The 12,480-nt window shown below is 50.2% G+C and overlaps 3 protein-coding genes across 3 annotated transcripts; all 3 read right to left on the reverse strand.

Annotated features, from left to right (window-relative positions):
* Nucleotides 1-2,478: 2,478 nt before the first annotated feature.
* Nucleotides 2,479-3,903, reverse strand: N0V89_011256 (uncharacterized protein; the record flags this gene model as incomplete). Its single annotated transcript, XM_056219989.1, has 1 exon — nucleotides 2,479-3,903. One exon carries the CDS (start codon nucleotides 3,901-3,903, stop codon nucleotides 2,479-2,481), a length of 1,425 nt encoding a protein of 474 aa, XP_056067116.1.
* Nucleotides 3,904-7,133: 3,230 nt separating this feature from the next.
* Nucleotides 7,134-8,291, reverse strand: N0V89_011257 (uncharacterized protein; the record flags this gene model as incomplete). Its single annotated transcript, XM_056219990.1, has 2 exons — nucleotides 7,134-8,262; nucleotides 8,284-8,291. The coding sequence occupies 2 exons, from the start codon at nucleotides 8,289-8,291 to the stop codon at nucleotides 7,134-7,136; spliced, it is 1,137 nt and encodes a 378-aa protein (XP_056067117.1).
* A 1,512-nt stretch (nucleotides 8,292-9,803) lies between these two features.
* On the reverse strand, nucleotides 9,804-12,340 carry MNR2 (CorA metal ion transporter; the record flags this gene model as incomplete). Its single annotated transcript, XM_056219991.1, has 2 exons — nucleotides 9,804-12,167; nucleotides 12,335-12,340. The coding sequence occupies 2 exons, from the start codon at nucleotides 12,338-12,340 to the stop codon at nucleotides 9,804-9,806; spliced, it is 2,370 nt and encodes a 789-aa protein (XP_056067118.1).
* Nucleotides 12,341-12,480: the final 140 nt, after the last annotated feature.

Genomic DNA, 12,480 nt, shown 5'->3' on the forward strand with positions numbered 1-12,480 from the left:
GGGGGCTGTCAAGTTGGAGTCGTCGAAGGTTTGAGAGAGGGAAGGGACGAATGAAGGGACTCCATGAGGCGGAGACCTGGGCCAATCTGCTGGTGACAGATGCATGAATCACGAAAACCATATGCGGATAAGACAAGGCTGACCATCAGTAAGATGAGAAACCCAAGAATACATATGAAGCAAGAAGGCAAACGGCTTGATATGAACGGTGAACGCCTGCATCGAAGCACGACATGAAGTTTCGCTCAACCCTGGATCTGGTGCTGACGTGGTCATGCTGCTCAAGTCTGCCAGCGAACAGCCCAGGGTGCATGCAATCCGCCTCGAGTGTTGGGCCGCAATACTTCGAATAGGCAGACTCGCTTGGTAATAACCCAAATCCAGATTCTGTAGGCTTGTTTTCGTTCGGTAATTGAACGGTGGGTACCGTTCCTTTTCGTGGTCATGATAGTCGTCCAGAAACCGACAGCTTTGCCATGGCCTCACTCTGAGGTTGGTCATTTGACCAGCCACGTGGTGTGGCACACAACGTGTCAGGCTCGGAAGTTCAGCCTTGCGAAACTTTATCAGATGCTGGCCTGAAGAAGGTCAGCGGGAACTCATCCCATAGGATATATTATTCTTGCGGCCACTCGGAGTCATGCTGTTTGGATCTGCGTCCTATACCGATAAGGTACCTAGGTAAGGCAGGCCATGGGATGTAGTAAACGCACTGGAAGCTAGTTTGTCCATGAGCGGAGTAGATTTCGCGTCACAGTTCGTACAGTATTATTAGTAGGAGCCCTAAATACATCAGGAGAATTCAAGACTGAATATGTGCTGGTTTGATCTTCTCGAGGTTGCGCATGCCAGCCATGAAGAAGACTAGTGTTGTGCACAGACCATCATTGTGTTCGCGTATCCAACTCGCCTACGGATACATTGTCGCTCGTTTCCCACCATCTGGCAAGGCATCAGCTGGAGATCACCGCCAACAATCTGTCGCCTCTCCGAACCGATACGCAATGAGCGGCCAGCTCGAGCGAAAAGAGTTGCCCTCGGAAGCGTTGGAAGAGCTGGTCAACGGCGCGAAGTGGCTCACAAACGCCCAGTTCAAACCACTACCAAACGAGAACTACTCTTTCTGTGAAGAGGCAGAAGCTCTGGTGGATAAATTCAGCAAAGTACTTGTCCTATTCAACGATGGAGTATGAAGTATTGCCCTTTTATCTTTCAAGATCTAGTTCTCAGGCTAATTTAGTGCGAATGATACAGACTCCGGCGAACGAAACCCGCATTACGGCTCTCCATTTCAAAGAGCGCTCAAGCATACCCGTAAAGAAAGGATCGACCGTAGACTTTATACCTGTGTGTTCCGAGTCAGGCGAAGCGAGTATTGGCGGCGAAAAATTGAAGATTGGGGAATATGTGCGGTTGAAGGAAATAACGGATGTCGAGCCTGAGTTCTATTGTCTCTTGCTTTTGAGGCAAGGCCTGTGAAAGTCTTGATCCAGCTGGAACCTATACTACCCGATCTTGAAGAAAGGCTCGTAGTCAAGGGCTTCGCTACTTGAACATATCAAGCTCGTATAGCTTACCTTTCTGCTTGTTCCACGGCGGAGATAAGAGTTGGCTCACGGGGTGACGAGAACTTTCATCTTGCTAGCATGTTTCAGCTTACCGGCTTTCCTAATGTCATCGGATCGCTATGGCCTGTTGATGACCGTGCGGCCGCGCAACTTGCGAGAGCTTTCTATAGAAACTTGCCGACCAAAGGCTTGATGGATAGTCGTTCCGTAGCTCGCTCACTTCACGATGCGGCGGTTTGGCTCCAAGACGAGAAGCGAAACATGAATACAGGTACCAGTGAGATCATGAAGTGGGCACCCTTTGTTCATTTCGGGCCTTGAACGTAATTGGCGTTAGGGGGTTCCGTGTATAGCTCACGCATAGCATATCAGCACATTAGAGCAGCGATAAAATCTCACAACTATGCTGCAACTACTCGAAATTGTCCACTATCGGGATGCTACTACATTCAGCAGTAAATTCCACCTCTTCATGTAACAAGGAGTGCTGTACATAGTACCGTATGAGGAACCACTCTCCTGTCATATGTAGCAGGGTAGGCTGCTCGAAAAGTATCTCCTTTAGCATATAGATTAGTGCTTCGCCTTATTGTAGGCCTTATTCGACGTTATGTAAAGCACTATAGTACTCTTCTCGCTCGAGTAACTAGTAGTCCTGCAATAAGTATAACTAACTTTATTAAGGAATTATAACTATAAAATAAACCTAGATATGTCTATTTTCTAAGTGGACATGTAGTGTTTATACCAAATAGACTCAAGACGAATGTGAACAGCATAAATCTTAGCATAATAATAGTTAAGTAACTAAGATCTATCGTCTTAGCGAATGAGCGTCGCGTATCAGTAACTTACACAACTGGAAGCATGCTTTCTAGGTGTCGGCCAGCATCTATGTCCTCTTGATAAGTTATCTTCTTTTCTTCAAATCCCTCTCAGCCTCTCTGTCCGGATCGTTCGGCATTTCTTCAGCAGATCGTTTCGATCGGCTGTTGAGCGCAGCTCGCGTGCGGTAGCGTCTAAATTGCTGATTATGTCGCGGGAGACCTAGGGTTTCATGGGGAGACAATTGATCGCGATGTGCGAGATCATCGATTTCTCGATGCACAGCGGATTCCAGCTCTGTAGCTAGAGGTCCGACTATACGACGTTCGTAGCGCGGGTCCCATCCAAGAATTCGATGTAAGTCCTTGCTGTACGGATTGGCGCGATAGCGCACGAATAGCAACATCAGCTTCACATGGTGCTGGCTGTTGGGGCTGAGACTTATTGCTAAAAGTAATTCTTCCCAAACGGTCGATTTGTCGAATTTGTGGTTTGGATCAAACCCATGTTGGAGGAAGAGTGCGAATAAGTCATCGATTTCGAGACCATAAACACGAGGGCTATCCCACGTTATGTCCCTGACGACTTCTCGAGCCCACTTTGCGACCTCTTTGACGAGCAGTTGGACTGGGCTTGCCGACGACGTTCCTGAGAATACGGCGCCATGGCGAAAAAAAGACGATATCAGGTCCCGTAACTTTGCCTGTAGGCCTGAATGTAGTTTTATGTCGCGCAATCCGTACAATAGATGGACCCAGATATCGGACTTTGCATCAAGACCATGTTCCATAAGGAAGAGAAAGCCTTGCAGCAGTTGCTCTTGCGATTCGAAACTCAGATACTTTGCAGATGCTAGATACGACCATTCTGGGAGAAACTCGTTTATCGCCGCACCATATCGCACCATGAGTTTGATAATGTTCCATCCCTCGGAGAATGACTCGCAAGACCTGGTAGCATCGTCTAGAATTCCCAGATACTGTGAGAAGATTCCGGAGTTGTCCACTGCAGCGTTCGGATTGGCTCCCCTCGCCAGCAAGGCTCCGACAAACGCCAAGTTGATCCCGGACGCACTTTTCGTCTCGCAAAGTGCCACATCTGTGCAGTTTATCTCCACTTGGAACCGGAAGATGTTCCAGAAGGGTTGTGGGAGCTTTGGGCGACAGGACTGATGGAGCAGTGTCCAGTCAAGATTCAGAGGGAGCTGCGAAGAGTGGATTCGATGATGCACGTAATCTCTTTCCTGCGACTGAACAGCGGCCTTCAGTATGAACATTGAATCTGCTGGATCGAGATGTTGGAAGATGAGCTCCATGTGATCTAGGAATTTGAACTCCAAGATCAATTCGATCGCTTCCGGTTTGATCAATCTAAGGATCCTCGTCGTTTCCTTGAAGGAGTGCAGAGCAGGATGCGGGTTCGATAGTTTGATTTCGCCCATCGAAGCACCTACCGCAGCGTCGAAAGGGTCGAAATCTGGACTTGCTCGCGACTTTAGGAATTCTTGCATCTTCGGCGTTGATAGATAGTCTCTCAGTGTGCGGTGAAGAAAATCAACTGTAGCAGAGTCTTGCTCCGCTGATGGTTCTAGTAGACCTTTATAACGACCGTTCAGTCGCCACCGTGTTGCAGAAATTCTGTTAGCAATCTCGCTTCGGTCCAGTGACTTCAACGTATATGACCAGCCCAGATAAGGGTCCTCTTCGTCCAGCAAAGAGTAGTGGATGAGCTTAAGAGGCTCGGGAGAGGCGATTGCCGTTAGAAACGTTCACGCCATTCGCTCGCTGTACACCCGATGTACAGACCGCAGAATATGCTCAAAAAAGTCCTCAAGATCCGTCGGTATTTCTTCTAGTCGCTTTTTCAGAAGATCAGTGGAGTCTGCATTATAGATTCCGACTCTTAATGACTGTACTACAAGACGAACCCAAAGAAACACACCTTCGGCTCGAGCTCCGATCTCCTCAATGATGTCATTGTAGGACTGTTTCTGAAATTCACCCGAAAATCTGTCTTGATGGACCAAGATGGATTCACGCGCGAATAGCTCAATATCGCCACGGGTGAGTGTATGTAGGTTAAGAGACCAATTGCTCGTCAGGGTCTCTCGAAATACGTTCCACGGTCTGCTTGAAACGCATATCTTGAAAGCAGGTGATAGAGCAAGGCCTTTAATAATCTCTACCACCTCGTAGTGATCGCCTTCATATTCGTCAAGACCATCGAGGTGGAAATAGAACCTCGTCGAGAGCGTATTGTGTGTTTTCAGTCTCTCAAAGGTCTCCTTCAGCTCTGACAGCGTCCATTCAGCGTCAGGTAAGCCTAAGGTAGAGCCCCACCTCTTCGGGCAAATAATTTTGAAAAGCTTCGGACAGCCTTCCAGGACTGTGTGAAGAAGGGACTGTAGGAGGCCTTGTAATGACTTCTGCATGAGAGCACCCGCGGCCCAAAAGTAGAAGCTTGCTTTCACGAGACTATGAGGTTTTGCCCAGCTGTCGAGCAGATGTGACGTAGTACTGTGATCCTCTAGGAACTTCATAAGCGTCGACTTTCCGGACCCTAAAGGGTCATTTAATATCCACTTCACAAGGCTTATCATCAGAACCTACCTGGCTTTCCAGTAACCCAGTACACACCGGTTCCGTGCGACAACCAGGAAGAGTATTTGATATGCGAACGGGGGTCTTCTGCTGGTAAAGACTCAGTCCTGAATATCCACTCGTACGTTCGTGCATGAGCTTCTTTTATTGCACTGTGTCGGGTCGCCATGGTCGGGAATGCCAGGCTTTCTAAGATCGAGGCTGGCTTAACTCTCTCTGCTATTCTGGGAAAATCCGTCAAGCTCTTGGAGTGTATACCTAACATTATCGATGATTCAGCCTTTTCGACACGGTCACAAAATGTTCCCAATGTCTTCGAGCTTTCCTTCAATTGTTGAGATAGGTTCTTCTTCATGACATCAGTATCGGTGGACAGATCCGCCAGCGTGCGTATGATAGAATTCGAAGCATCCCTTATTTACATCAGTATTGTGGATTTGCGCATCGCGAATGATGAAGATAGCGAGACTGCGAGCTCACCTCATGTCCATAACGATCCCAAACTGCATCTGACTTCGCAAGGCTTCCATGCGAACTCTGAGATCATCAACATCATCTCTGCTGATTCGCACTTCAAGAGCTTGTCTAAATGAATTCCATTTAGCATGCTTCCTCGATCCGCTTTTTCTGCCTTTCGCGCGAACTTTGTTTACCGTTATTAGCAGGTCTTCAGCAACCGCTTGCGCTTGCATGGAAAGCTGTTGTATGTTCGGTGATGTGCAATTTGACGATAGAGCTTTGCTATGCTCTTGGAGAGCGGTCGCTATGATATCGAGGTCTCCGTGGCTATTGGAATACCCGTCGGCGCTCTTTTTGATCTCAACACTCAAAGAGAACAATTCACAGCCAAACTGGACGAATTGAAGGACGTTTGAAGCGAGGCCGACCGCGGCCAAAGCCTCCATTGGGGAAGGCTTCAAGTGGCGACTAGGCTAGCTAGTCACACGTGAAGCAATTGTACTTGGAAGTCGCTAGAGAGGGGGTGAGAGAGTCATCTGGAGTATCTCTTTAACGAAGTAGTTATGCTATCGTGAATTAGCAGTCGACTACTAAGAGGCCACAGCTCTGGAGTTGCGACACTTGCATCCTTGGCTTGATCGCAGGCACCCAATAGCAGTTGCCGCAGCTTCACCGGTCGACACTGCCACGTACAGGCGCATCACAAGGCTGAACGCAGCTTAGCTCAAAATTCTGCCTGGCCCCCGCAGAAGCGCCGAACGAGGTTCCACGACATTTTGAAGCCTGCAAAGCGAGCAGCACATCAATTCATCCTCTTAACTACTTAAACTAAGCAATCACCATCATATGTAAGGCGTTGAGTCCTGTGACTATTCCAAAAAGATGCTTTCAGTAATAGAGACATCCAGTGATACTGTAGCATATGTAGCGGAGCATCCCAGCTCTCAAGCTCCCGGCAGTCTTCGCATCTATTTCGTACCTAAGGCCACTGACTAAATGATGTCAAACTTACGTATATCCGTTTTACCATTCTCTACGTCCTCAATGACTTGTCCATCCATAATGCCATGGATGTAACTATTCTTAGTGAGCCTTACAATTCCTAAAACCAGCAGGAGATCCGAGGTAATTTTACCATTCTCCAATGAAATTACAATGATCGCCTACTTCCCGCAGTATCACAGGTAGAGAACACCCGTGCAGAACACATATCATATCTCCTGGCTGCGCCTCGGCTGGCACCATGCCAATGTAGCCTTTTCTCGAGACCATGAATTTCTTGTCATCTTGAGATCTGTTGTATTGGTATTTCCTTGGTGGTCCTTCAGTCTCCCCTTCTCCTTGATAGAAATGGCCCTCTCCTTGCTGCAGACGGAAACCGCTATGCCCAGTATCGCTGATCAGAGTCCGGTTACACGCTGAGGAGTAGGTTTCTCGGCCGCCGGTTTCGATTTTACCCGGTAGCAGTAACTCGGCTCCTTGCCTGAACGAATACGTTATGATATGTAGCCTATGTGATTCGTGGGCCGGAACATAATCTTGGCTTCTAGGGTATGGCACCTTTGCAAGTGGGTGCTTTTCGCCTCCCAGTGCCATATCGACTGCTTCTTTCTCTTCATTTGTGATGCACACCTAGTGAAAGCGTACAGTTAGGATGCTGACTGCGTCAGGTTTAATTTTGCTATGGGCGTACACTGACCTTCGATATCACATCTTCGCAAACTCCAGTGACAGTCATTCTAGCCAGATCTTCGGAAAACACGGGTGAAGCGACTGTTTTTGCTGCGGCGGCGAAGATCACAGGTTCCTTCGACGGTAGGAGCGAATAAGGGGTTCTTTCCCAAGGTATGGTGAGATCCGGAGTCCATGTAGGAAGGTCAGCCAATCGTCCGGGGCCTCGACCCAGAAAGATGAAATCCAGATTCTTGTACTTGAGTATACTGTGTTTGGCGACACGCTTGAAAACATCGCTGTCGGAGCTTGAATAATCCGGATAGAGGTCGATATCATCACCATCTGCAGCGATGTTCAAGAGTCCATAGACACGGTCCTTGGGAAGCTTCGACTCATGCCTATAAAAAACTTTGATCAGACCTAGGAGATGTATGGTCTCACCGCGGGCCAGCCTCGCTCGGTAGAAGCAGAAGTAATGCATTGGGTGATGAATGATTTGTGGTTTCATGGAAGCCGCAAACGGATTCACCTTCCCAGTAACGTTCTTACCCAACGTCATTTCAAGGAAGTTCCAGGAAAACGATATCTGTCCGCGAATGACAACCAGCTTTCGTGCCACCAATACCTCTTGGATCACCCAAAGCCTCGTCCACCAGACAGGTTCAAAGAAGCCCTTGCCAAATTCTTTCATGATCTCCCGGCTTTCCTTTTTCATGATATTCTCAGGCTTGAGCAAGTCTGGCCTGCTCTTCATCGATTCATAAGCCGCCCTCATTTCGGGCGTCGAAGGACCTAACCAGACGATGACCGTTTCTGCACATTCGTATATTTTCCGCATGCGAGGTATCTGCGACTCCTTCTCCGGGATATCTTCTTGATTTATGCATAACGCATCTACCCACAGAACCCGCTGTTGCTTCTTCATTCGTAGACGGCGCAGTGCCGATTCCAGATTGAAAGTGACATGCAGCTCATGATCGTTGACTGATATTGGCCGAGCATCGGATTCAGATCCCCAGACATATGATAGGGCTTCATACTTAGTTTGGAGAGTGGCCACTTTCAATTGACATTGGATAGGATCAGCCATGACGCCCGGCAGGAGTGTGACAAGCCGAATGTCGTCTGACGAGGCTCTTAGTGGGTGTGGCGAGTACATCGACATAGCCGCTATGAAGTGGCTTAGCTGACGGGCGCGATCAATACTCCGTAAGGTCAAAGAGGAGCGAGAGCTGAAGATCACTATTGATGAGTATCGAATACCCTTGTTATATGACCGGATAGAGAATCCCAAGAACGCTCGGTGATGCGATGCGATTTGAGGGAAGTTCAGCAAGATAGGCGACCTAGTTGATTGTAACATGATGGCTGGGGGAGCGTGATGCCATGAAGCTGCTTAGTTGACTAAAAGACGAAGAGAAGATGGGTTAGGCTCGGTTTTCTGAAGATATGGCCGGAGTCACATCGCTAAGAGTGGGGAGGCATCTCTATCTTAGTAACAATATACGATCTTTTGTTGCAAGTGAGTGTGAGGAAGACCAGCGCACATGCGGCAAAGCTCAGTCTTATCTCGTGTGCAGAGGTCGATCGTCGCAAGTGCCACCATCCTGTGCTGTGCTGCCTGGACAAGAACATATGGCAAGGCTGAAGCTGCAGTTAGGGGAGCTGAAGGCGGATTGCGGGGCAAAGCAAGCATACGCACGGCCCGCCGCTGAACAATGGCGCTTAACTCAGGATTCGTCACGTGCTAGATAATCGACCTCGGGAGATCCGAAGCTTCGAAAAACGGTGTACCCTGAGCACTGTGACTTGACCGAAGATGTCATAAATTACAAGGTGTCTCACTAGCCACAGGCTCAAATACCAGTTAAACGTCATATAATTACTCGCTACCCATAGTCTCGACCAACGAGCTCGCTCCTCTCGCTATTCACCTGTAACCTTTGCTAACCAACATCATCCAATCTTCACAATGACCCCATACCGCACCGTCCCCTCATCAAACCACCCATCCAACAACTCACCCAGACAGTAATCCTTCTCTCTTCAAAACTATAAGATTTCTACTTCCCCAGATACCATCACCTCACACCTCAGAGAAACGATACGACAGGCAGAATGAACAATGATTACGTCGAAGCGTCATATATTCCCAATAGCGATGCACTACATGTATATATACCAAATACATCCCCATCAATCCTACAACCATTCATCGCAAGCCACATCATATCCCCCACTATTTTCTTCCACGCCACCAACTCTAGAAATCCCACTTTGCATTCTAATGCTCGGAACCAACCCCATCTCCCCCCAACCCTGTCTTACACAATCCCAAAAACCTTCTTCGCCACCCAGTAGCAAATCAACCCGAAGGCTATCAGTCCCCCCGTAATCGCAAAGAACCAATTCAAATTTTCCACATCCTGCCCCGGAACCAGACAATTCATACCCCAAATACCCGTAACAACATTCATGGGCAGGACAATAGTACCCAAGACGGTGAGTTTGCCGAGGATGTCCGAGGTCTGTTCCTGGCGCTCGTTCATGCGGATGTTGATGTGCGCGAGGTAGTTGCTGTGGGAGCGGGAGAGGAGGCTGTAGTTGCGTTACGTTAGCATATATGCTACTTCTTTGATGAAAGTATGGTGGGCAAGGGGAAGGAGAAGGACGGGACTTACTTCTCGTAATGCGTCAGGTTAGCCGTCATGGTGACAATATGGTCTTGGATATCACCCAGGTAGAGCCCGACCTCGCCCCTTGGCGCAACGTCCCACTGCTCCGTGCATCTTTTCGCGAAGCCCTTGATGACATCTGCCTTGGTACTTAACAGGCGATACAGCGTCATGACGCGTTTTCGTGCGGTGCCGACGCGGCGGAGCATGTCTCGGCCGCCGCCGCCGTTTTCTTCGCCATCGTCGGAGTCCTTGTCGTTGAGGATGTTGAAAGGGTCTTTCTTGCTGTTGGCGGTCTTCGCGTCTTCTTGCGAGTAGGAGCGGAGAATGGCTTCGTCGATATCGTCGACCTCTTCTTCGATCCGCTCAATAAGCGGAGCGTAAGCGTCGGTGACATCGTCGATGAGAGCATATGAGATCCAATCTGGGCTGAGGATGAGGTAGTCCTTAAGCTGGCGGATGCGGCGTCGGACATTAGCTGGATGAGGGGTCATCGAGAAATGGAAGCTGATAACGCCCTCTTTAAAGACGACAACATATAGGTTGACGGGTTCTAGGTAGTCTTCGCTATTCTCATCCTGCTCAAAAGTGCGGTAGTTGATGAAGTAATAATGCTTGAACAGCTCGACCTTTTCGCGCTGTTCCTGCATCAAGATATCTTCGGCAGTCAAAGGGTGGATGCCGAAGGCTTTGGAAATGACCTTCATTTCCGCATCGGTGGGTGAGAGTACATCGAGCCAGAAAGCAGGACGCGGACCGTACCGCGGCGGCTTCTCCTCTCGAGGCGGCTTCGGGGTGGTAGAACGCCCAGGTGTACTAGACCGTGTCTGCTCTCCCGAAGATGTCTGCTTTGGGGCCAATGTAGTTGGAGTCCGCGCAGCAGCACGATTGATCCCGTTCATGCTAGCCTGTCTGTCCACGGTGCTTTCTCGTGTCATAGTCGTCATGCCCTCATCGTCATCGGTCTCGTCGTCGGTGCTATCTTCCAGAATAGGTGGATCCGGGATGAATAGCTGTCGAAAAGTCTGTCCTGGTTGACAGAGCTCGCCAATACTCTGACTGTGAATCGTGTTCTCGAATTCCTCGTTGAAGTAAGTGAAGCGGTATGGCGCATCTTCTGTGTCTTTATGCCATGTACGTTTCTGCGGGCGCAGGCGTCCATCTACCATCAAGGGTTCGGCGACCTTGCGGGCACGCATACCCTCAATAGTACGCTGTTCCTTCTCCTCGTGCGACCAATCTTCGAGGACGCTCAAGTCTGGCCATCGACGGCGTCGGCGGCGTTGACGCGTGTCACCTCCTTCTTCTCGGTGGCGCATGTAGTCCTCCTGGCCAATCTCGGACATGTCCTCCAGCGGGAAGCAGACATCCTCAGCGGCCGAGAGCGTCATGCGACGGCTCAATTCCTTGGGCTCAGGGGGGGACGGTGGCTCGGATTCCCAATTTTGTTGTGGTGTAGATTCTTCATCGATGTCAATCAAGACGTCCCGAGACCTGCCCCTGCTTCCCCTGCTCCCTGACCTCTCCTGACTGCGCGTCATATCTGTTGGCAGCATCACATCGCCATAGCTGTTGAGTTCGGGTCCCAGGACCGGGCTCGCAGGCACGGATGGCGGATTGTTCACATCATAGTCTGCAAGATTCGTCTGCGAGTGATGCTGCAGCGCAAATTGCGCACCAATTCTGCTGTTCGAGTGTCCTGAGGACCTGCTCTCTCTCCGGTGTCGAAGAGCGGTCCCGGCTCCTCCATATCCGCTTGACCTCAGATCCCGCGCAGATTGGCTCATAAGAGGCGTGCGGTCATCAGCGTCGTTGTCGTCGGGGTCGCTATCCGAGGCATACTGCTGGTGCGCGAGGCCGGAGCGATTGGGATTCGGCTGGGTGGAGCGGCGCTGGGGCGGCGAGAGCAGCTGCGACATCTGCACGCTCGGGCGGCGCGTCGAAATCGAAGCTGGCTGCTCGCGGTGGTCGAGCAAGACATCGCTCTCCAGGCTGTCATTGCTGCGATTCTGGTTCGGACGGAGGCGGTAGAAGCTGGAACTACCGCGCGACGAATGCCCGGCGACGTCTGCGAGGCTCGGGCGCGCATCGTCGGTCATGTCGCCCGATTCGAGCGTGTTAGCGAACGATTGGCGGCGATTGCGCCGCTTCTTGCCTCCGCGATGCTTGCGTTTCTTTGCGGGAGCCGCAGCTGCACCAGGCTCGTTCTGTTGCGCGTTGCCGTTGGAGGGTGCCAATTCGGGGCGCGGAGCAGAGCCTTGGGACGTCTGCCCTTGATTTGCGGCATTGGAAGCCATGATAAAGTGAGGCTGCTCAATGGCGGACGAACGACGCAGCGCAGCGGTGCTGGAGAACGAATGAATAACCTGGAAGAATAGTGGATAGCAGAGGATTGAGTGGAGGCGATAGCCGACTTGCAGACGATGACGTTAGAGTTCGCGGTCAGTGCGCCCTCAGCCCGCCCTTGTCCCCGTCCTCGGTTGCCGTTCCTCTTTCGGACGGATGACAATTGATAATTTTATGTGCGAGCGACAGACATACTTTTAATTGAGAGCTTAATTGCCTTTTATTCGAAGTCTTTTTAGTAGCATTGATAATGGAAGTGCGCGTTGTGGAACGGACTCGATAGTCGCGTGCTCGACTGCCTTATCTAGCATGAACTAGCCCGGCCGCTGCATC

The sequence above is a fragment of the Didymosphaeria variabile genome (assembly GCF_027946475.1).
Source record: "Didymosphaeria variabile strain IMI 356815 chromosome Unknown scaffold_8, whole genome shotgun sequence".
NCBI classification, from domain to species: Eukaryota; Fungi; Ascomycota; class Dothideomycetes; order Pleosporales; family Didymosphaeriaceae; genus Didymosphaeria; species Didymosphaeria variabile.